The sequence below is a fragment of the Drosophila willistoni genome, assembly GCF_018902025.1.
Source record: "Drosophila willistoni isolate 14030-0811.24 chromosome 2R unlocalized genomic scaffold, UCI_dwil_1.1 Seg167, whole genome shotgun sequence".
Lineage (NCBI taxonomy): Eukaryota > Metazoa > Arthropoda > Insecta > Diptera > Drosophilidae > Drosophila > Drosophila willistoni.
This window is the reverse complement of record NW_025814050.1, coordinates 11,263,028-11,285,740: the sequence shown is the minus strand read 5'-3', so window position 1 is coordinate 11,285,740 and position 22,713 is coordinate 11,263,028. Positions and strand designations below refer to the sequence as shown.

The 22,713-nt window shown below is 33.2% G+C and overlaps 1 protein-coding gene across 1 annotated transcript in view; it reads left to right on the top strand.

Moving 5' to 3' along the window:
• LOC26528776 (serine-rich adhesin for platelets) overlaps positions 1-22,713 on the top strand; it is a 113,080-nt gene that overhangs the window by 16,155 nt on the left and 74,212 nt on the right. Inside the window, exon 2 of the mRNA XM_015178405.3 lies at positions 10,267-13,412. Within this exon, the coding sequence (XP_015033891.2) occupies positions 10,267-13,412 (3,146 nt within the window). The remainder of the gene's footprint in view (positions 1-10,266; positions 13,413-22,713) is intronic.

Below are 22,713 nucleotides of genomic sequence, written 5' to 3'. Positions count from 1 at the left end.
ATTTTTTAAAACATCATTTTTTAATCCGTTCCCATAATATTAAAAAAAAGGAATGCGTTAATTCACTTTACTTTTAAATGTGAATATTCCAATTTTTATTGATCTGAAATATTTAAAACATTTTAAAATGTGGTTTTTAAATAATGTTTTAGGCATTGTTACATATAATTTTCATATATCCATATACCCATTTTTCCAAAGGGTAAAAAAAAATAAAGAAAAAATTTTCTTGAATAATTTAAGAGAAGCCAACACAGAATAAGGGGAAAAATTTTGCTGGAAATGTCTGTGTCGAGAGTGAATGAAAAATTTCTAAGAATGCAATGGGTCGTTTTGTGCTTTTTGACAGAAAATTCAAACGTAAGAATGACAAGATGAAAATTGACAAAGCAATTCAACATAATTCACCGAAAATGTTAAATAACTTAATATTAGAAACATTTAAATGTCAACTCATAGCATCTTTTATGAAATGTTTATGAGTATGAGTGGAAATTTTTCGGTCCAACACTTTAAAATCTTCTTTCCCCACAAAACTTGTTTACAGACAACATTTCCAGCCGACAAAACCGCATTTGGTAGAATGCACATGTGTCTGTGTGTACATATGTCGGTATCTATATGTATGTGTGTGTGTGTATGCACATTTAGGTAGACAGACACATTACGACATTTTGTGAAAACCGCAGAAAAACTAAAACTACATAGACAATGAAACGACAGAAAAGTGTTCTGAAAATGGTTAGAAATGGCAGCTGATGCCACAGAGAACACGCCTAACAACAGCCACGTAAACACAATTGAAACATTGCCTACTGAAAAGACAATAAACATAACCACAAAATGTTCACTAGCTTCATTATTGTCAATTCAATTCATTCGGAAAATGCCAATTGCACAATAATTAAACGTATGCAATCGATTGGAACTGTTGATAGTATATGGGATTGTATGCCAATTTTCAGCACCGATCGAGTGGGTTTTGAAATCATTTCGGCAATTTATTAATTAATGTATTAATTAATGTAAGAAAGTTTATATATTTTTAAACCAAAATGAATTAATATAAGCAAATTGCAGCTTGATCCATTTTATTAGGACAGCAGCTTCTTACCAAAGCATAGGCGCTTCTAGGATTGTAAAATGAGGATTGTAAGGATTGTAAAATGAGGGAACTCTGCTCCTTAAAGTATGCAATAGACTGGAAAATTATTAATTTTTCAGAACAAATTTATAACTTTTCGTTTGCGTTGTAACTTCAAGAATGTCTACAAAATATATTTGCCATGAGGATTTTTTTTAACCAGTAAATATTGAGAAGAAAAAATATGTAAGACAAAACCATTTCTTGGACTGCTAATTGCATATATTTGGGACCAAATTTCCGCCTACGATAAAAGGATACTTACTAGCTCTTTATATTTTGATCCTTATGAAATTTATTAAACTGATTTATATTCTATATATTTATTTCGATAACTCAATTACTTTGCCAATCATCAATCCCTTTACAATAGCTTATTAGGATGTTTAACGATTAATTAAAAGCTTGAAGATAAAAGTACCAAATGCCGAAAAGGACGCTAACTTATTGGTCCATGAGACCATATTCGTATTGGTATTATGGTTTAATGAGACACCCCATTCAAATTACTCAAAAAATATTTCTAGTTCTATTTTACTTTTTTTCTACAGTTTCTAACAATACAGTCAATATCAAATGACTATAGTAACTTTTTTGCAAGCCAACTAATGGGGTTAGTAGTTTATTTCTCTGTTAATGATTGTGGCCTTGTCATTTGCATAATTTATATCAATTGTGACCTTGATTGATTGTATGGATTGATTGCCAGCTGCTGCCGCTTATAAATTCCATTGCATTCCATTGCAATTCCATTAACTTTTTCATTTAATTTGTGTTTTTATTTTCTCTGTTTTTTTTTGTTTTGACCACAACAAATTGAGCACCCGTCTACCGTCTTGTGCCTGCTGCTTACCGCTGCTCGGTAATATTTTCTCCGTGTTATTCAAAATGCAATGGCACAAAACATGCTTTCAAATCAATTGCAAGTGCAATTTACAAAATTGATTGGGGACAGCGAAGGTGTGTTTGAAGGAATGCATAGAATAGAAACCGAGACGAATCGAAAGGTGGAGTGAAGTCAAGAAAAAAGGCAAGAAGAGGAACGATTTACATTTTAAATTTCGCCTTCCATCTGCTTTTTTGTAAATTGCATAAACTTTTTCCACTAGATAGATAAAGATAGCAAGTTGCACGTTCTCGCTGTTGCACATTGCAGCTTGATAAATGTCCTCGTCTTCATCGTCCTCGTCGTCGTCGACGTCGACGTCGTCTTGGTATCGAAGAAAGGTTGGGTTGAATAAGTTTGGGGCTTGTGTTCCCTGGGGCATGATAAATTATGCCCGAAACACTTCTTACATACCAAATAGACTAGCTTATTTCTAAGCACGAAATAAAAATGTTAAGTCATGAGGGAAAATGTGCAGTAATCTATGTATGTGTACTAGAAAATGTCCTTGTCTAAATACAAGTGAATTAAACACACCATATCCTTAATGAATAATGAACTTAAGATTTCTTAGAAATTGTCATTTAAAAAACATCTTGAATAATGCACTTAATGCAGATTTTGGTTCTTATAAAAATTAAAAGAATAAGTTGGTCGTTGAGTTAAATTTTAAAAGTTCTATTCTACGATTTAATATTCTAAAAACAAAGAGGTTTATTTCTCATATTCTCTAATTTCTTAGCACTTCATTGGTAGCCATATTTAAGATTTATATAAGACTCAAAATAGTATCTACTCACATATTTTAAGACCTTAATTTGTCTTAACTAAAATAGCTTCATAGTTGTCTATATTAATTTTGTACAGTTGAGCAAAAAAAAATTATACCAAGCTCTTCTTAAAATCCTTACAAAGCTAATGCTAAGCTACTTTTTACATTTCACAGCATTTGATAATTTAATCTTCTCGTAATTCCCACTTGCCACACGTGTTCTTGCCGCAAGGAGAGCAGGCAACAGATTAATTGCTGGTTTATATACCAACAAACTTAATTAAAACAGCTAAAACACATAACGGCACATTAAAATAAATCGTAAAATAAATTCTCAGCTCAACTTGGAGAACCTAAAGGGCAGCAGGCAAATACAATAAAAATTCTTATAACAATCATAAGAAACTCGTTTACATAACAACAATGGTTCAAAAAAACAAAACAAAAAAAAGTGGAAGGAAAATGTAAAATGGCAAATGTTAGCTGATGTTGCCTTCATTTGGCTTTTGTTATGGTTTTTTGCCTGTTTTTCGCTAGAAAAGCGTTTTTCTCCAACTCTTATGATGGGGCGAGGCGAGATATTTAATCTAACAATAAGCACAGAAGTATGCAATATTTTTGGTTTGTTGTGTTGGCGTTAGCAATAACAGAGAAGCCCACGAAGCAAAAAAAGGAATAGAAATGAGAATGCAAATTAAAACTAAACAATCGGGCAACCTAAAATTAGAAAGGCGTATGCAGACTCGGGTAAAGAGTACAAATACAAAATTCAGTAAAGTATAACAAAACAACTCCCTTGCATGTACTTTGTTTATAAAATTCTGAAAATACTTCAATTATCTTGAACTTTGTTTTTGTCTTGTATGTTCTAAGAAATGCAAACAATTAAAATACAGACAAGTAAAGAAAATATTATTTTTGTTTGTATAGTAGTTACCTAACTGATTATACATCCTACACAAGCTCACATTTTGCACGACCTCTTGAATGCTCAATAAAAGTCGACTTAAAATTCTAAATCGTTGGTAGAATACATATTGATTTTTTCCATGTTGCCAAGTGTGGTGTGTGGTGTGTTGAAATCTTGTACTTTAACAGGTAATTTCGTGTTGCCACAGTCATAAATAATAATTTTTATAACTTTGTTTGCAATTTTATTATAAAAGCCGCCGTAAAAAAGAGCAAACGAGTTAAAAGCTTAGGTAAAATGAGGTTAGTCATACAATAAAATAAAATATAGGCCTTCAGGACAATGTTTTACAGTTTTATTACTCAAAAGATGATAGGAAATGTGAGGACATTAACTTGATAATTCTCCTGAATTTATAATTATCAGCTTTTGACATTGTCATTATGTATAGAGTTAGTATAATATTTTAGTCAATTTTTAGTTTGGATAAACTCACTAATAATTTCTTCTTTCTATCCATAGCATGGTATATTCATTTAAAGAGTTATCCTTTTTATTCAATTAAATATAATTTATTCTACAGAAATACCACAATTAAAAGATATTTAACCCTATATTTATATTGCCTTGTTTGCCTTTAATTTTTGTAAATAATTAATATAGTACAAATTATAAATATACACTTTGTTGACTTCTGTTGTTTTATGTATTTAACTTGTTAGTAATTGTTCAATATAAAGCTAAAACTAAATAGAAACGTGCTCATTTTATTGACCAGCATAAAATCAAAGCGTGAAACAAAATAGAAAGGAGCCGTTAGCTGGATAAAATCTAGACACAAATTTTTTTTATTTTTTAAATATAGAGCAAACAATTTTAATATCAAAGATTTTACGCTTCACGTTTTGCTTTTGTATAAAATAAGATTGAAATTCGTTGAGATAGGGTCAATTAACAAATTACAATTTAAAAAGTAACAAAACTAAAAAGAAAACTTTAACAAATCTCACATCAGTTTTACGATTTTCGACCAAGGAGGAATATATTACAACATGGCTTCAACTATTTTGAGAATAGTTTCGGTTTTATTCTCCGGCCATTTGTTAGCAGTGTCCCCCAGCATGTGTTCTGTTTAACTGCTGCCACTTAAAACTAGTCAAAGATACACATAAATTACTAACACTCCCTGTCCCAGGCCGGACACTGTCAAGTATAAAATATGTAGTGACTATCTAGTGTCCTCTCTGTCTCGTTCTGTACTGCTTTAGGTCTTCGTTTCTATCGCTTAAACATTAATTGTCTGGCAAAAGGGGGAAAATAAATCCCACTCTCTATTTGGCCATAAAAATGATTTAATTTTACGCACGACTTGAACAAGTGGCAAACAAAAAAAAAAAGAACACGAAGGATGGTCATATCCTAGAAATAGCAATGGAGTAACAAGGCACAGCTTGTCACACACTCCAAGCATATTAAAAATGTTATTTCTCATGATGTTGTTGTTGTTGTTATTGTTATTCGCCGACTTTTGTCGAAAAATTTATTATTGACATTCACAGCAGTTGTGTGTCGCAGCATTTAAAAACAAAAATAAAAAAGTATGCTAGAAACATTCTGCAGATGCGCAGTCCTTTTACATTTTTTTTACTGCACCGAAAAGTATGCAAAGTGAAATATCTACATATTTGATGAGAATTTATTCTCTGTTGCAAATGGTTACATATAATTGTAATTGCAAATATTTACTAGCGTAAATTTATTTATTTCCTGCAAGTAGCCCATGGAGATAAGCCGCTTAGTTTCTCTTGATGGATACTCAGCTAAATGGCCTGTAAAAATGTGCAAAAAGCTAAAAGAAGAAATGAAACTTGAAATCGACCAATTTAAACTGATTGAGCTGTTGCCAGACTGGACATCATGGACGTTAACGTGACTTGGTATCATGGTGTTTGGGAAAAGGGTTTAGTGTCCGTAAATGAATGGCTTAAGTTCGTTGAGTAATGACGTAGACACACGAACTTATCTGACTTGTGTGCTCGTTCAGCTTAATACATTTAATTTGGCAAACATTAAAAGGCGTAGTCTTTAATGTGGAAAGAAATTTCTAGTTGATTGATTTAAATTTGCGTAATATTTTTGATTTTAACTATTAAACTTTGTTATTGAAAAAATTGTAATAACAATATATAATTAAGAGTCTTACAATATATAATATTAATGTGTGTGTATAAAGAATATGTGAATATAAAGAATATGTGTTTTACTTAGAAAAATGATAACAAAAAACTGATATTTCCGGGCTTTTCAAGTTTCTGAATCATTTTCGAACGTTAATCGGTTCGATTTTAAATTCGACTTACAATTAACATGACTTAGGTCGACTATTCAGAATTAAATAATGAAAAAAGCAAACGAATTTATATGGAAATCCAGTGGACAATTTGTTTAGGGAATTAAAGTGATATCAAGCAATTATCAAACGTAAATCTATTTGAAATAAATTGGAATACGGTAAACGGATGTAAATTTATTTCCAAATGTTTTTTCAAAGTCACTTATTGTTAATTCTTTAGTCTCCATTTGACCTAAAAATCGATTGTTAATAATGTAAGTTTACATTTAACAAACAAACTAAAATAAAACTAATTTAGATTGAAGTTTAAAACAATTTTAGATTAGGATTCATTACAGCTTCTTATTTAAGAAAACTTTTGAAAACAATAAGAGGTGGGTTTTATTTCATTTGTTTTTCATATTTTACTCAAGACTAAATCTTAATTTAAAATTGCATGAAATCGATTTACTTTTGTTTAATATTGTTGTAAAAATAGTAAATATTTTTATAAAACATTGATATACCTTTATTTGTGCGCCAATGATTTGGGTCAAACGCGAAACATTTTCTCAGGCCGAAAATGGACAAATTTATTCGGAATTGGCAATAGCTCCAAATTCTCAATAACAGAAATAATAATAGGAAATGGGGAACAGGGCTAAACAACGAAATATTGTGGAGACTGTTGCTTTTATTATAGGAACCTGTTGTATTTGTCGTTTTCTCACAAGTCAATAAAACCTTGTGGAGTGGAATATGAATATTTATTATGGTGTAAGGCTATGCAACTTGCTTTATCCACTGCCGTTTCATGTTATTCAAAGTTATTTTTCAAGGAATCATATACTTGAATGCTAAGCTATTTTGCCTTTTTCTCTATATACATGGCAATAGTTTGCTTTTCATAACCTCGAACAATCATTATTGATTGGCCATAAGAGTTGGCAAATGCAAATTATGCATGCATAAGCCGTCTGTTCCATATACAAATACACTAGCAACTCTTTGAACTTCTCTAGAGAGGGATGGGGTGGGGAAATTAAATCTGACTACAGGTGCCGCCTTCTCGAGCGTTAAACGATATTAATGCCAAAGAGAATTGATGGTAGTGGGAGAACCAGCTGCTGCTCGCTTATGCATTGTACGAGTATGTTCGAATATATGTATGTATATGTACGTATATATAAATCGATAAATTTTATTTAGTTCCGTTCCGGCTTTCCCTTGCACGGGACAACCTGTCATGCAACAAGGACATGCGTTTGCGCTTAACCCATATTCATTTCGTTGTTTTTTCTTTCCTTATTGTTTGTTAAACCACCCTCACTATTTTTTTTTTTACCCATTTTTATTTTTTTGGAACCTTTTGAAATCCTCAGTATTTATTTGTACGTCACTCGTCGCGTGTGTTTTTTGTCCTCATTGTTTGATTGTTTTTCTTCCTTTTTCCATATTGTTGTTTCTCTGGTGTCTTTCGGTGGTTTCGAGTGCCGTATAAATATTTCGTGACAAATATTTTTGCACCAATACCAAATTGTTGGGTAATTTTTTCCATATCCACTTCAAATGCCATCAATTTTAAAGCATCTGCTGAAAGGTTTTATTAAGCTAGACATGAACTAAAGTTTTAAAGGATTTTTTACAAATGTCGTTAAAGAAAGAAATCCCGAAAGATACAGACGAAAAATTGAATATTATTAATCACAGCTTAAAATAATTTTTTTGTTGTCTTTGTTTTCGAAACTACATTTTTGAAAAGGCTTGACAAGAATAACTTGAATAGTTTTTAACTGATTTGATTGAAGCTGCTGCTTCCTTGAGTTCATTGTAAATGAAGAGCTCAATTTGTATCTTATATAGAGATCGTAGTAGTGTAACAAGCCTTTAGCTTTAGTATTTCCATCTTATTAAAATTGTTATACAGAAAATATATATTTATCAACGCCTTTAAGTTGTTCCATATAGCAGCTTGATTAAGCAAATTAAACACAAACTTGAGTAACAGAATACAGAATATGTCTGAGGCATATGTCATATTCATTTTAGTCTCGATTGGAAAGTTAATTTAAAATTTATCATTCACAATTTATACCAATCCCTGCAATATAATGATTATGTAAATTCCCTGTGGGTAAACTTATCGATAGTCTCTCCTTCTCTTTCTCTTTCTCCCTCTGCCCCATTTAATGAGAAAATAAAGCGGCAGCTGTTGGTTTTCGCCTGCTTCGTGTCATATGGCAATAATTATAGCCACATATGGGAGTTGGCTGCACAAAATGAACAGTTCGGTTCCTCCTTTTCTCACTTCTCTCCTACGGCTAGGGTAACTTTTGTGTGCACATTTTGCACTTGATAACAATCACGATGGGGTCGCCAAAACTTTCTCAATGGTGAACCCTCCTTCTCCCTGTATAGCTCTCTCCTCTTTCTGAGAGTGTGTGGGTTGTGTAGTAGTTGCCACGCGAAGGAAAAGTTCAAGGACATTAAACGGCGTCTGGTTAAGAAGAGGGAAAATCAGGACGAGGGGCATACAAAAAAGTAGCAATATTCAGCTTGTTTAACTTGTCTGTTGAAAATTGCATTTTCGATTAAGGCGGCTGTGTAAACTGTATTGAGTGCATTTAATATTGCGGCCTGTACCTAAGGGAAAACCAGATAAGAAAAACAAGAGAGAACAAAATAACTCTTGTCTATATATATATATATAGGAAATGAAGACAAAAGTTTTCCGTTCTGACAACCATTTAGCACATCTTGGTGGAAAAAAGTGTTCCGGAAGTTTGTAACCAGCTTAAAGAGTTTACGAAATTGATCAGATAATTACTTAATGGGCATAATTTTAATATAAATTTTAATTTTCCTTCACATTTTATGTTTTTAGTATATAGGTTTCTAAAGACTGCTAGATTTCATCAAAATCTGCAATAAAATGAAAATTTCTTCTTTAAAAGGAAGAGTTTAATACTAAATATTTTTTAGCTGATTGAATATGAATAGTAGTCAAGGCTAAGCACTTTATGATCCTCTTCTGAATTATATTATTCTTTTATGAATAAGTTAGGAAAAAGCGTTATTTATTTTGTACTACTTACATAGAAATTTTTCAAATTTCCCAAAAACCGTATTAAATTAAAATATGTGTCCTTTGTGAATTTTAATGTGATTATTGTTATGCAAACTTTCTAACAAAGTAATCCGGTTTAATAAATAATTGTTGGCAGGTTCTAAACGATTTTAAAACAAATACGTTTTTTTTTTTAAAACTTTATAGTCATGCTTATATATAGTCAATGCTTTTGAATTTATCAAAGTTCAAAAGATGAGAAAACGTTTTAAAAACATAGTTTCTTTAAAATGACATAAAAAGTGATAAGGTAAAAATGAAATAAACACACATACATACATACATGGCTTTTTGACTTGAATTTTAATGGTGATTAGAAATTTATAAGCTGTATTTGTCTGGTTACTTTTTTTGCGTCAAAAACATTTAAACAATTTTAGTGTAGCTTCTGCAAGGGTATAAAAAAAAAGTTTTCTATGAATCTGTTTGCCCAGGTAAAAAGTTTATCTTCGTTCTACCAAAATTCTTCGTCCGGTCTCTACTTAGATAAATTCGTATACCCTTTATCTATCCATTATAGTTTCCTCTCCCACTCTGTTTTCTTTTCGTAGTATAAATCACCCCTAAGTTAAACAGGTTTAAGCATTATCTCATACAACCACACAAAAGTCTCCCCCCCCGTTACCGAAATATATATGTGCATAATTAGCCAACATTGTTCTTTTGGCTGTAAATTCATTATACGTTGTGCCATAAAAAGTTCAGCGTTGCCATAAAATCTCATCCCCAGAAGTATGCTTCACGTTTTTTTTGTTTTTCCCCCTTTTTGATTCGATTAAATTGCAATTAGCTTCTGGGTAAACAAAAACAAACCCAAACCACCCTTCAGCATGTGACTGCATAGAAGTTGCGATGACATCAGTAGTTGAAGAATTTCAACCCTCATACGAAAAAGTGCGTTGAACTGGTGCCAAATTGGGCGGCAAAAGGCAACGCCCCAGTGAACTACTTAGAGTAAAAAAGATAAAAAAAGTTAGCACGTACATAAAGGATGTGCCCTAGACAGGCGCCAAAACGCAACGAAAATTTATGTGCCAGGAATCTCTTTATGTCTCGCATTCTCATTTTGTTCTCGTCTTTTTCTTCTTCTTACAGGATCCGGCTACAACTAGAATACCCCGCTTGGATGGACCATCGCGTATACCACCACCGGGGAGCTTTGGCATCACAACCTCGCATATAAAACCACCGACAAATACAGCAACTCTAAGGGCAACAAAAATCTTTCAGGCACCAGCTTCATCCACAACAACAACCACAGGGGGAACCCTTCCACCTAAACCACGCCCAACCAGCTCATACACACAGAAAGCCTCCTTGGAGAAACTAAGCTCTAGCATCAAACGTAGTGCGAGCGGTGAGAGGCTAAACAATGCCGTAAGTCAAATCAAGAAATATTTTTGGCAAAACAAAGCTCCAAGTTCTGTGAAAAGAAACGATATGACCACTTCTGTGCCCATAACACCAATGCCAAAGCCCAAACAAACAGCCCTCAAAAACAATGAACCAATGATCAGTAGTACTCCAATGCCATTAATGCGTTCCGAGACCTTTGTATGCAATGAAGATGAGGAGCAGGAGCAGCAGCAGGAAAATGTACAGAAGACGGAGAAAGTTGTGGAAAAGGATAAACTATTGAGTCGATGTCGTCTTTCTGCCATAAGTTTTGGTCGTACCATGGATTTGGGTTCTCCAAGTGAGACAAGATCAATCAATAGCGAAACACCGCCATCGGGCCTAAGACTCATGCATAATAACAACAATAATAATAATAAAACACAAACACTCAATACAAGTCCCTTAACGTCTTTAAAGTCATCGGAAAATAGTGAAAACACTTCACACGATCTCCCAATGAATGCCACACAAACACTCAACGCCAATTTGGGTAGAACAATGCCAGTGATTTGCGGCAATGATGTAACACAAACCATAAGTGGCCCCTCGCATGGACTGCAAGAAACACAAGTGTACAGTAAGGCAGCAAATCTCACAAAGACCATCGATTCTGTCAAAGATCAAGTGGAAGATGATTTGGATTCCACACTCGATGCCACCTTGACGGCATTGGCTCCAGATAAATCGAATATGAAACTGCCATTGAACTCAACTTTGAATACAGAACGTCTGCTTAACATTACGGGTCTCCATTCACCGGCTCGTCATATACAGCTCCTGAATTTGACACGGGAATTTATGGAAGCTTCGCCACATAAAAATGCTGGAACATCGCTATATCGTCGTTCTACCCCGCAACATTCGTTGATTTGCTTTAGTCCCAAATCACCAGGAATTTCACCACATGGCGGTGGTCCTTTGGGATGTCAAAAGACACCGGAACCCCTGCATCTGTTGTCGCCCTGTGACTTTGGTCTACCCACCCGGACACCCGATGGCGAGATGGTGCTCGATAGCACACTAATACCATCGAGTGCGATCAATAAAAATGGACGTACACGTTATAGCTTTGGCTTAGATTTGCCAGACACAAATTTGGATTGTTCCATTGAGTTGGTAGATAATTCGTTCTCCTCCTCACAACAACAATTGCATCTGCAGCAACAGCAATTATTCAAAAAACAACATTCATTCGATATGGATGAAAGTTTGGGTATATTGACACCCGATCAAATGAAAGGATTCTTGGACTCGGCACATAATTTGGAATTACAATTGGCAGCGCAGCAGAATAGACAAATGCGATTAGAGCAAACACCATCGCCAGAGGAATTACCCTTGGATCCGGTGGGAATAACAACAACATCATTATTAGCAGCATCAACAACAACAACAACCACAACATCAACAACAAAAGTTGTAGAGAAAATTGAGAAATGCCAGCAAGCTATCAGCAGCTGCAGCAGCAGTAATACGAATACCCAATCGAATAGTTTTATAACCAGTGTGACAAGTGTTACCAGCCTGGATACAGGCTATCAAGGTGATGGTGAAATGTCACGTCCTGCCTCCCGTGGAGCCTGCGATCATTCGCCCAGCAATGGCCCGCAATTGGGTCGAGTGAGTCGTCAGCCAAGTTTTCCACCACCGATACCAATGCGACGTCAAGACCCAATGACCGACTCCGATTTCTTTACCGAATCCGATGCCGATGATGTGTTACATGGTCGTGGCGGTGATCGTCGTGCCCAAGTGATTGATGGCCAACTCTATGGGCCAACTATGCAGCCAAGTGCATCGGTGCCCCAGCTGGAGGACTCTTGCATGGAATCATCGGGCATTTTCACCGATGTCGAGAATCGTTGTGATGAGGAGATGCGTCGACCCATGGAAATGGAGTTTGATATGTCACCCGAATCGGATTCGAATCATACAATGCGTAAGGCAGCCATCCCAGCCACTACAGCAGCAGCAGCAGGGGGTCAAGGTCAACAGCAGCGACCTCCCAGCAGTTGCCTCTCCTCATCATCGGCGGCCACCACTCTCTCGAATCGCACCTCCTACTGCAGCGTCGACGGTGGCAGCACTAAAAGCTTTTGCGATGAAGCTTTCAACAATGTTGGAGTCGTCGGCGATCAGCCCCAGCGATCGTCAATGCTTTCAGTTCAACTTCGAGCATCGCCGCGTCCGCACGCTTCATCGCTATCGTCGCTCTGTACTGCAGTAGAGAATTCAGTTTCGACCACAACATCGTCGACCGCGTCGTCGTCATCGTCGTCACTTGCCGCCTCACCCAAATCGTTTAAAGCACAAAAACCAAATAAGAATTCAAATCACAATAATCTTAACTCGCATCCATCAACTCCGCGTAGTGCAAAATCTTCTGGCGGAGTAACGCGTAAATCGCATACACCCAATAAATGGGATGCCGTTATGAATAAAATAGCCAGCAACAAGTCGCTAATTAAAACCAATTACAATGATGTGAAATCAAAAGTGTCCAGCACACGTGCTATGACCTCGTCACCGACAACACCAGCAACCACAACAACAACTAATGGAAGCACCACAACGCCAGCATCGAGACGTTCGCCCTCGATTACGCCCAAAGCCTCGCCAAAAACGACGCTGGTCGTCAAGCGGAGCCCAAGCAAAACTGCCACACCTTCGCCTCCGCCGCTCGCATTGGCACGGCAGCCACAGGATAAAGGCTCAGTTGGTGCGAGTGGTGGTGCAGGTGGCGCAGGTGGTGCAAATGGAAGAACGTCTCTGGTGAAATCCCCCACAACGCCAACATCTCCGCCAGCCAAAAGATTGCAGCAGCAGGCGGCGCTTATCAAGCGGTAAGTTCTCAATGCCCAAACTTTTTGCATATCTTATCAATCGGTGGACATTCCATAGTTATCTATGTCTCTCTAAGTTCCTTATCAGTCACTTAATTGATTTCTTTTGTATCAGTTTCTTAACTTTTGATAGGTCTATCGAAATGTTTTAATGGCACATTGCTTGTAAATTAAATAATGAGTTCAGGGTCACCCAAATATTTGATAGGCAAGCCTCTTAAGCTTGGACTCAAGGAAAACTCTTTTTTTTAATTAGTTATCTTATGATTGTCCAAATTGATGAAAAAAACTTAAAGTTGAAATGATGAATAGTTGAATAATGATTTTTAATGGCACATAAAATTATGTTTAATTGTTTTTGAAGAATCGAAATTTATAGCAACAATATCTACCATAAGATACTCTTACTTATAAATTGCATTAGGATATTTATATTCAGTCTAATTGAACTTGAACTTCTTTGCTTCTACTGCTAATTGCAATTAAATATGATTTCATTTGTTTTCAAGTTATAATTAGAATTTTTTAGACTTAATTCTTATCATTTTGTTTGTCTACTGCGACGGTTCATTCACTTTATTATAAGTGAGTATAATATGCAAATTAATACATATTTTAAATGAATTCAAGATCAAAGTGAATAGATAAAACAAGTAAAAGCAATTACTTAAATGATTTTTTTAACATGTTGCGAAAAAATATGTAAAAACAAATAAACAAAAAATAGAGACTTAGTTAACAACTGATCACGGGCGTTTTTCACACACTCACACACAATATTTATATTGGTTTATTTATTATTCACAGTCATTATTCGCTTTCAAAAATAAATAATTATTCACTTCTAAGAAAATGTACATATATTTATATGTATGTATGTATATATTGGAGAGTGTATAGCATTGTATTGTAGTAAAGTATTCAACTCTCGATATATACAATGTTTTTGATCAGCTTACCTAAGCCTTTCGAACCTTTGAATCCTCTTATATTCGAGCAAAATGTAAAATTTCATACTAGTAACTATAAATTCTAGAATTTTTTACTTGTTTATATTAATTTTTATTCAATAAGTTAGGGACAGATTAAAGATCTCTTCTTGCAAGTAATGAAAATGGCTTAAATCTAAAATTCATTAAAGAAAAAACATATCATTTGACGTTAACTTTTGCCAGTGTGTAATATTACTGATTTTCTTTATACTCTTATGCAATTTTTTATAAATAAATACATCAGAACATTGAATAGACCGTATCATCAAGTACCTTAAAGAAACAAATCCGTATCATGTAATTAGAGACAAGAATTTTAGCCCTCACTTTGTATATAGATATTTAAACTCGTGTTTTCAATTATTTATATACTTATTGAATCCTCACATATGTAGTATAGAATTTTTGTATTAAAAGGTATTATTGAGTAGTTTTTGTTTTCCTACATTAATTTAGACGAGGGAAAGTGCCATTCATTTACCATCTCAGCTATTAGTTTACATCTAGATACATACTTGATATAACTAAGAAAGAAACTTTCGAGAATAGGTTTCCATCAATCTGAAAAATATAAATTTCTAGGGTATACAGACATTGGTTTGATTTGACTAAAGTTAGCCGGTTTATTTTCTTGCGGTTTGCTATTGCTGTGTCTCGTCATCACCCGAGAGATCTGTCTATATAATTTGTGCCTCGTTGAAAGTGCATACATTATTGGCATTTGATAAAGCTTCCTAACGAAACGTGAGCTCAGCTCTGATTAAAATCTCTCACTGTCTCTTATCTAATGAATTTTTATAGAGCTGTAATGTATGATATCATGTAGAGGAAGAGAAAGAAAGAGAGAGAGAGAGTGAGACAAGCTCAACTGCTAATTTGTGGTTGCAATTGTTAAGTTTTTGTTGTTATTTTGTTGCCATTCGATGTGGAAAATTTTTAATGGAAAATGTTTTGCATGTTAAGCTAACTACAACAACAACAACAAAACAAGAGTGAAAAGTAAAAATAAAAATAATACTCGACCCTCAGAATACAAAATCAAAATGAACAACAACAAAAAAATTGCTGAGGGCGTTTTGTCAAAGTTCATTCATTTGTTTTTTGTTGGATTTCGGTTCAACGATTTCAGTTCACATGACAAAATAACAATAATTTCAGAAGAATTACTAAGAAATTAAGCATCAACCACTAGGCGTGTTCACATTCCATCTCTCTTCCCCTCTTGGCTCCCATAATGACCATAAGTTAATCGCACCAGACGCATGATGTTTAATAAACACGACACGGGTCCAATAAATTAAGTTGCCTCCAATGTGCGTCTTTTATTTTTTTGGCATTTAGTTTGCACAGTTTTTGTGTTTACCCTTCAATGAGGTTACGTGAGGATGATGATGATGATTGCGTCTAGGGGGCTGCCTAGGTGCGGCTGTACGGTTAACACTCATTATTAAAGGCAATTTGGTAGGCCAATGTGGCCAATTAGTGTGTTGTTTGTGTGCTAACAAAAGCATATGCATATGACGTCACAATTTTGTTTGCCATATTGAAGCTAAACCTTCGAAATGCAAATGTTGGTTAAACAAAATAATTTAATGACACATTTAATGCATAAAACACGTTTACTGGACTGATTTTTGAGAGAAATATTACTTGCTTATTCGGTTAACTCATGAACTTAATGTATCAGATTATTTAGGCTAATAACAGATGATCCAGAGAGCTTATAACTCATAACTTATAGATAGATATCATAGATTCTCTAGAACCTAATCTGCATTATCTGCAAAACTTTTATCGACAAATACTCCATGAAAATGCAAACCTTTTAGTAATTGACAATAATAAATCTTTTTGTTATCTATAGATATACTAACACTTTTGCTATCTCAACTAGCAGACTTTCAATGATAATGTTAGGTCATTGAAAACGAAATTTATTTTAACTTTAATCTATGAATGAAAGAATCCCATAGACACTCCAACAATATTCGATACGGAAACATAAAAATGCTTACGGCAACAGAAACATAAGCAAACTTTAAAAAAAAAGACCAAAAAAGCAATAATTGCTGTTGGCTTAGTCGTTTGTTAACACATGTTATCACCCAAACGGGAAGGGGGCGGATGGGGAACAAAAACATACAAAACGTGTCTTAGTGTGTGTGTGTAAGTTGTAGATAAACAAAAAAACTAACAAAAAGAAAAAGCGAAAACTAAAACTAAAACCAAACAGACATAAATTTTTGTACAAGGTCAAAAAATAACAGCAATTAAGAGAGACGCACAAAGAATTACAATGAGCATAAAGAAGATTTTCAAATTTTATACTCAATACAAATGCAAATATTGATTTTGTTCAGAAATAGATGGAAGATCTATCACTCCAGCAGAAGATCTATATGAAAATGGATAAACTCCCATAAATTTGTTTCATTTGAATGTTATTTTGGCTTTTCCACAGGTATATATTTTTAAAGTTTTAAAATTTTAAGAAGAAAAAAATTAAAACTAAAAGATTAAACAAAGAAATTTGTAATCAGTAAGGTCAAACTTGTGGCAAAGCAAAAAGAAGTCAACAATTTCCTTTTACTCAATAAAGTTTTGATAGTTTGCTTAATAATAAAATTAAAAGGTGATTCAAGGCAACGGGAAGCAAGAGAATTATTATTTTAATTAGTAAGATTTTTATCAAAATTTTATATTTTAATGGGTAAAAAATTATTTCATTTCTGTATCTTGCACAGATTGAAATCAAATATCAGTATTTTCATGGATTTCACAGGAGTACTAAATAAACTTAATACCTTATCTACTTTCAATTTATTCGGAGAATTCTTTGGAAATGGAATTATTAACTCTAAAAACTCTGCCAAACGTAGGGATAACAAATGAGCCCAGTTTTTGGCACTAAGAATTGAAAATGCCATGGGTTAAGTATGAAATATGTGAAATCGTATGATTTTAAAAGGAACCTTGTCTAGTTAAGGATCTTAACATTGAATAAAAACAATCTTTTATTTAAAAATTTACACTTATTAAAACTCATCTTATTTGAATATCAAAATATATACATAAGTAGAAATGTTTGTGTATAAAGATGGCTTAAATGAATTGCCAACTTTACTTGATAATGAGTATGACAAAGTCGTCGTCCCACAAGTTACCACTCATCAAGTTCTGATAATAATAATTAATTGTAATGTAATTAATGTTAATATAGAGGGAAATCCATCAATAGTTTTTGCAACCTCTAGAAATCAATAAATGATAAAATTAGAAAAAAAAAGAAAATGGTTATTAAAGTTATTTTTTGTATTCTGCTTTAAGCTTGTCATGCTGAAAATGATTTATTGTACAAAAAAACTCTTTATCAATGTGAACCCTCGTTTTTTTTTTTTTTGGGTGAAATTTATTTCATATGAAATATGTCAAAGGTTGAGAAGCCTCGCATAAATTTCAGCCTAAATAACACAAACACAAAAAACACACACAAAACACATAATCTTAATGACAAAATCTTTGCATAGCAATTTATTGAAAAAACATTGGAAACATGCCCATAAATATACCTATATAAGTATAATACGCATTGATTATCGCATAAATATTCACACGACGCCTAATTGGCTATGCCGGGGCAAGTTCAGGGTCGAGAGATGGAGCCAAACTCAGATGAAAATATAATTTACATTTATCCCAAATTTACTTACCAACAACAAAACCGAAAAAAACCAAAATGTTACCAAAACCAAACAAGTTAAATAATTCTGTTAAATTTTGTATACTCTTTAGCATCAGAAATGAATAACAGGTTTAATCATTTACAAATTCATTCAACTTATTCAATTTTATATAAAATCTTTAATTTTTTAAATGGATACAATGACAATTACCTACAATTATTTTTGAATTTAAACAAACTGCTGATCCAAGTGAATGTACCCCAAACCTTATTTGAAACACAGAGTCTAATAAACAAGTTTCAACTCTTTTGTTGATTTTACTTTTACTGAGTACAAATTACAAAAGCAAATAAAAAGCTTAACAAATTTGGGAATTTTTCAACCATGTTGTATGCCAAAAGGGATTATTTACTGAAGGAGAGAGATAGAGGGAGAGAGAGAAAGGCGATGTTGTAAGGGGCGTGGCATTGTAGATAAGTTTTACATTGAATTTTTCCTGTAAATTTGCAGTTTACTATGTTTTCTGTGTTAAGGTTTCGGTGCAAATTGTTGGCTGTGGGGAAAAAGTTTTTTCCATTGAAAAGAGGAAAACGAAAAATGCTGAAAACAGCTTGTTGTTAATTTGAGGTTTTCAATCAACAGGAAAAGAAAATTTATTCAAATTTTGTAAAAATAGAAAGATGTATATGCTCAAGTTGTATAAAAAGCGATTTCTGATCAAATTGTATAATTTACATTTTTTTTTATTTCATTTGGCAATTTCCGTTCTCTTAATCAATTTAGGCCAAACATTTAGTTTTTCTTTTAACTTTGGCTAGAAATAAAAATACAAAGATCATCATAAAATGTGTAAAAATTTAATGGAAAACAATAAAATATCTTTAAGATATTCATTTGGCCTGTAATTGACCATAACATTTTCTTTTTTTTTCGTAGTTTTTACGACTTTGACCTTTGTCTATGATGATGTGGTTGTTGTTATAGCCGCTTAATGATGATGGCGTTTGTTGTCTGACTCTGACTCTGATAAACTATAAATGTCATGGTGTTATTAATAAAAGTTGCCCATCATACTCAATTGAAATCATTCAGATGTGAATGCTAATAAAGCCATATCATATCATTCAGTCGGTTTTCACTTCACTCCACTTCACTTTAGTCCACTTCTTCTATTTTGCTTTGGCATCTTTATCTGCACAGCTGTAAATAATAATGATATTCATGGCAGGAGCGGATTAAGAGTTCAATCGGGTTGTGTCGGGATATAGCGTGTCAAATTAAGAAGTTAATACTTTAGATAAATCTTTTCCCTGTTTCGCTAAACAAGTTAGAAAAAAGTTTTGCCCATGCAGAGACACCTCGTCATAACTTCGGCTCGGCTCGTCTTGTGTCTGTGTGATTTACCGATTGTGTAGTCACTTCTAATTAAAGCAGCCCCTGAGATTCCCCTAACCCCTGAGATTCCCCGAACCGACCCTGCTTTTGACAAATACTTGTCACGTCATAGTAGACAACTCTTGTTTTGACAAGTGTCTTCAGAGCTGTCAACACGTTAAATGCAGATAAAAAAAGAAGAGAAATATGAACCATACAACGGGGTTTAAATGAAGAGAATAACAGAATACCATGTGAATTATGAAAATATGACCATTTTACGCCCACTAAAAATGTTATTGTAATTAAAAATATACAACCAGTTTTCTCTATTTATCTGTTGTTTTTTAGTCAATTTCATTTTGTTATTATGCAACATTTTTTGGTTTTTGTGTTGAAATTAAAAACCGTAACAAGCCCAGTGCACAATTTTCCTTTTTTGCCCGCAAAGATAGACCGCGATGGCAGAAAAAATAAAGAAAAATGTGTGAAAATGTGAAAATAATGGCAAAAATAAAAGCCAAACATGTTTGAGCCAAAAACGAAAAAGGCAACACACCGTTAAGCTCCTCGAGCATTGCCAGAGTCGTTCTTTTTGTAGACCGCCATTTCTTTACATATTTAATAAACAATTTTTCGCATTTTGCAGCTGGGTGAATTTATAAATGTTTAATTACATATTTTTTTTTCCCATTTTTGGCTTCTTTCAAAAATTGTTTATAAATATTAAATTAGACATTGCCATGCCGTGCGGCCAAGTAGATTAAGATACACAAACATTTTTAATGTGAGACAAACTGGATTGAGTTCAGCGAGCTTTTTAGGCGCTGGACAATCAAGTTTTTTTTTTTTTTTTGTTTCTTTTGTTTTAGTTAATTATGCTTTTAACAACAATTTATAAACAAAGTCGTCACAGCTATTATTATTAAGATTGAGTAACGAATAGGCGCCCACTTAAATGATTAGAAAATAATGTTTATATCCAAAATAAGTTCTGTAGTCCTGAAGTAATAAATTTTTATAAATTTCAGTTTCTTAATGGTTTTTATTTTACATATACATTTAACACATTTTGATCCTACTTAAAAGTCTCTATTCTGCAAAATCTTAAGCCAAAGTTGCACGACTACTATTTAACTCATCAAAATCCCCAATCAACTTAAAAATATTAATGTCTAATAAAAATTTTGAGAGCCTGCCAATTCTAAAATATATCGAATTTTCACAAATTGAGTAAACAAAATTTTTAAAAATTTATTTATCCAGTTTGAGATGGAATTAGCCCTTTCAGAAATATCTTTAACAAAGGTTTTTAGTTTATTGTTATATATTATTATTACTATACAACTTTCTTGCGTTAATCAAAATTCATTATATATATCTAAATTTCCAAATTTATTAAATAAAATCTCTAAATTACGACTACGAATAAGTAAAAACTATTTAAATATATCTTAATTGAACGCTGAAGTACCACAAAACTATCTAATTTTGGTTTATTTTTATCAAAAATATCTCATGCAATAGAAATTTTAATCTACTTTGAATACAAATATCACTTAAATTAAATTCGAGTCGCAAAGAGTCATCAATAGAAGCTCAAATTGCAAATTTAATTGACTCCCAGACGAATTTTTTCACTTGAGAAAAAATCGATTTATGCCAAAGCACAATTAAAAGTCTATTTCCTAATTTAAACATCAACTGATTTATGGACTTTTCATTTAAAATCAAAAGTGTTTAATTCGCCAAGTCTTAAGAACAATTCAATTTCAATAAACTATTTTTAGCACGAAGTCAAAATGGAAATTTCATTGATTATATAATTTCCGTTTTAGCTCTTGGAGAGTTACCAAACTTAAACTTAACTCTTAAGTACTGTAAATCAACCCGTTTGCCAGGTGAATTATTAAACTTTAATTCCTATAACAATTTTTGGGGCTCTTAGAACTTTGTTCCGCACTTATCCTTTGTGCGCTCTAGCACTTCTTGCCTGCCACAAGCTAATAAACAATTTTCTTTTGCCTGTCACTAAACTTTCCCGCCACGAAGTTTACTTTTACTCTTGCTTTTTGGTTAGTTTTCCTGAAATGCAAACTTCATTATAATTTCAAATTTTTTGTGTAGCTAAGTACAGTAAACTCGACAGTCGCCACTTGTAATTACAAAGTGGGAAATATTACAAAAAAAAAAATAGCCCAAATTGGCATAAATTGTCGATGCAAATGCGTCAGCTCATAGTTCTTTTCCCCCCTGGGCACTTGTGTGGCAAGTAAAAATGAATGCAAATTTAATTCTAAAGGCGTTGCCATTGCTGCCTCTCTGTGGCAGTCTCAATGAAATGCTAATTGACGTCAGAAAATAAAAGTAAGGGATCTGAAAATGAATGAAAAAATAAAAAAAACAAATTGAACATTGACTGCATTTGCATTTAACAATTTCATTAAGCGCTTTTGACCAATTGATTTGGTTACGCTTAAACGAATTGCATTGATCACAGAAATACACAACAAAAAAATTGATTTGGAAAACTTTGATTCAGAGAGGGAGTGCTGAATGAGCCAGTTTGCAAACCAAACCAGGCTGTCTGACCCATAGCTAACACTCTATTAAAACTCAAAGCTTAGGTTCTCAGAAAACGTGCCCCATTGTAATGATTGGCTCAATGAAACTAGTTATAAGTCAGTCAGTCATTTTGACTGACTTGAAGATTTATTGGATTTCATTAGAATTCTGATGGCTATTGTCAATGTATAACTTTTGTTTCACCATTTTTTTTAAGGTCACACCCCAAAAAACAGTAAAGAAACGCACATAAATTTGCTTAACAATAAAACAATTCTATAGGTAACCCAAAAATTTAAGTTAAGATTAATAGACACTTTATTATTTCGAAGAAAAGATCTATCTTTTGAGAAATTTCGACTACTCTTCCATGACATGTAAAGCTTCTGGGCAAATGTTAATGAGGAGTGAAATTTTTAACAATAAACTCAATATATGTAGCAATCTTTATCAATCTATCTACTAATTCACTACACCGAACTTGAATTCCTTAATATTAGTTTGTCAAATAATACAGTAAAACCAGTTTTCTGCTTTTATAAGCCTTCTTGAAATCTTGATTTTATACTCTGTTTATTAGTACGATTAAAGCCCTACAATATTGTTGGATCTTTATAGCAGGTATCAACTGTACATACTTATATATAAATATTCATCTTAAGTACTTTAATGCATTTAAAACGATAA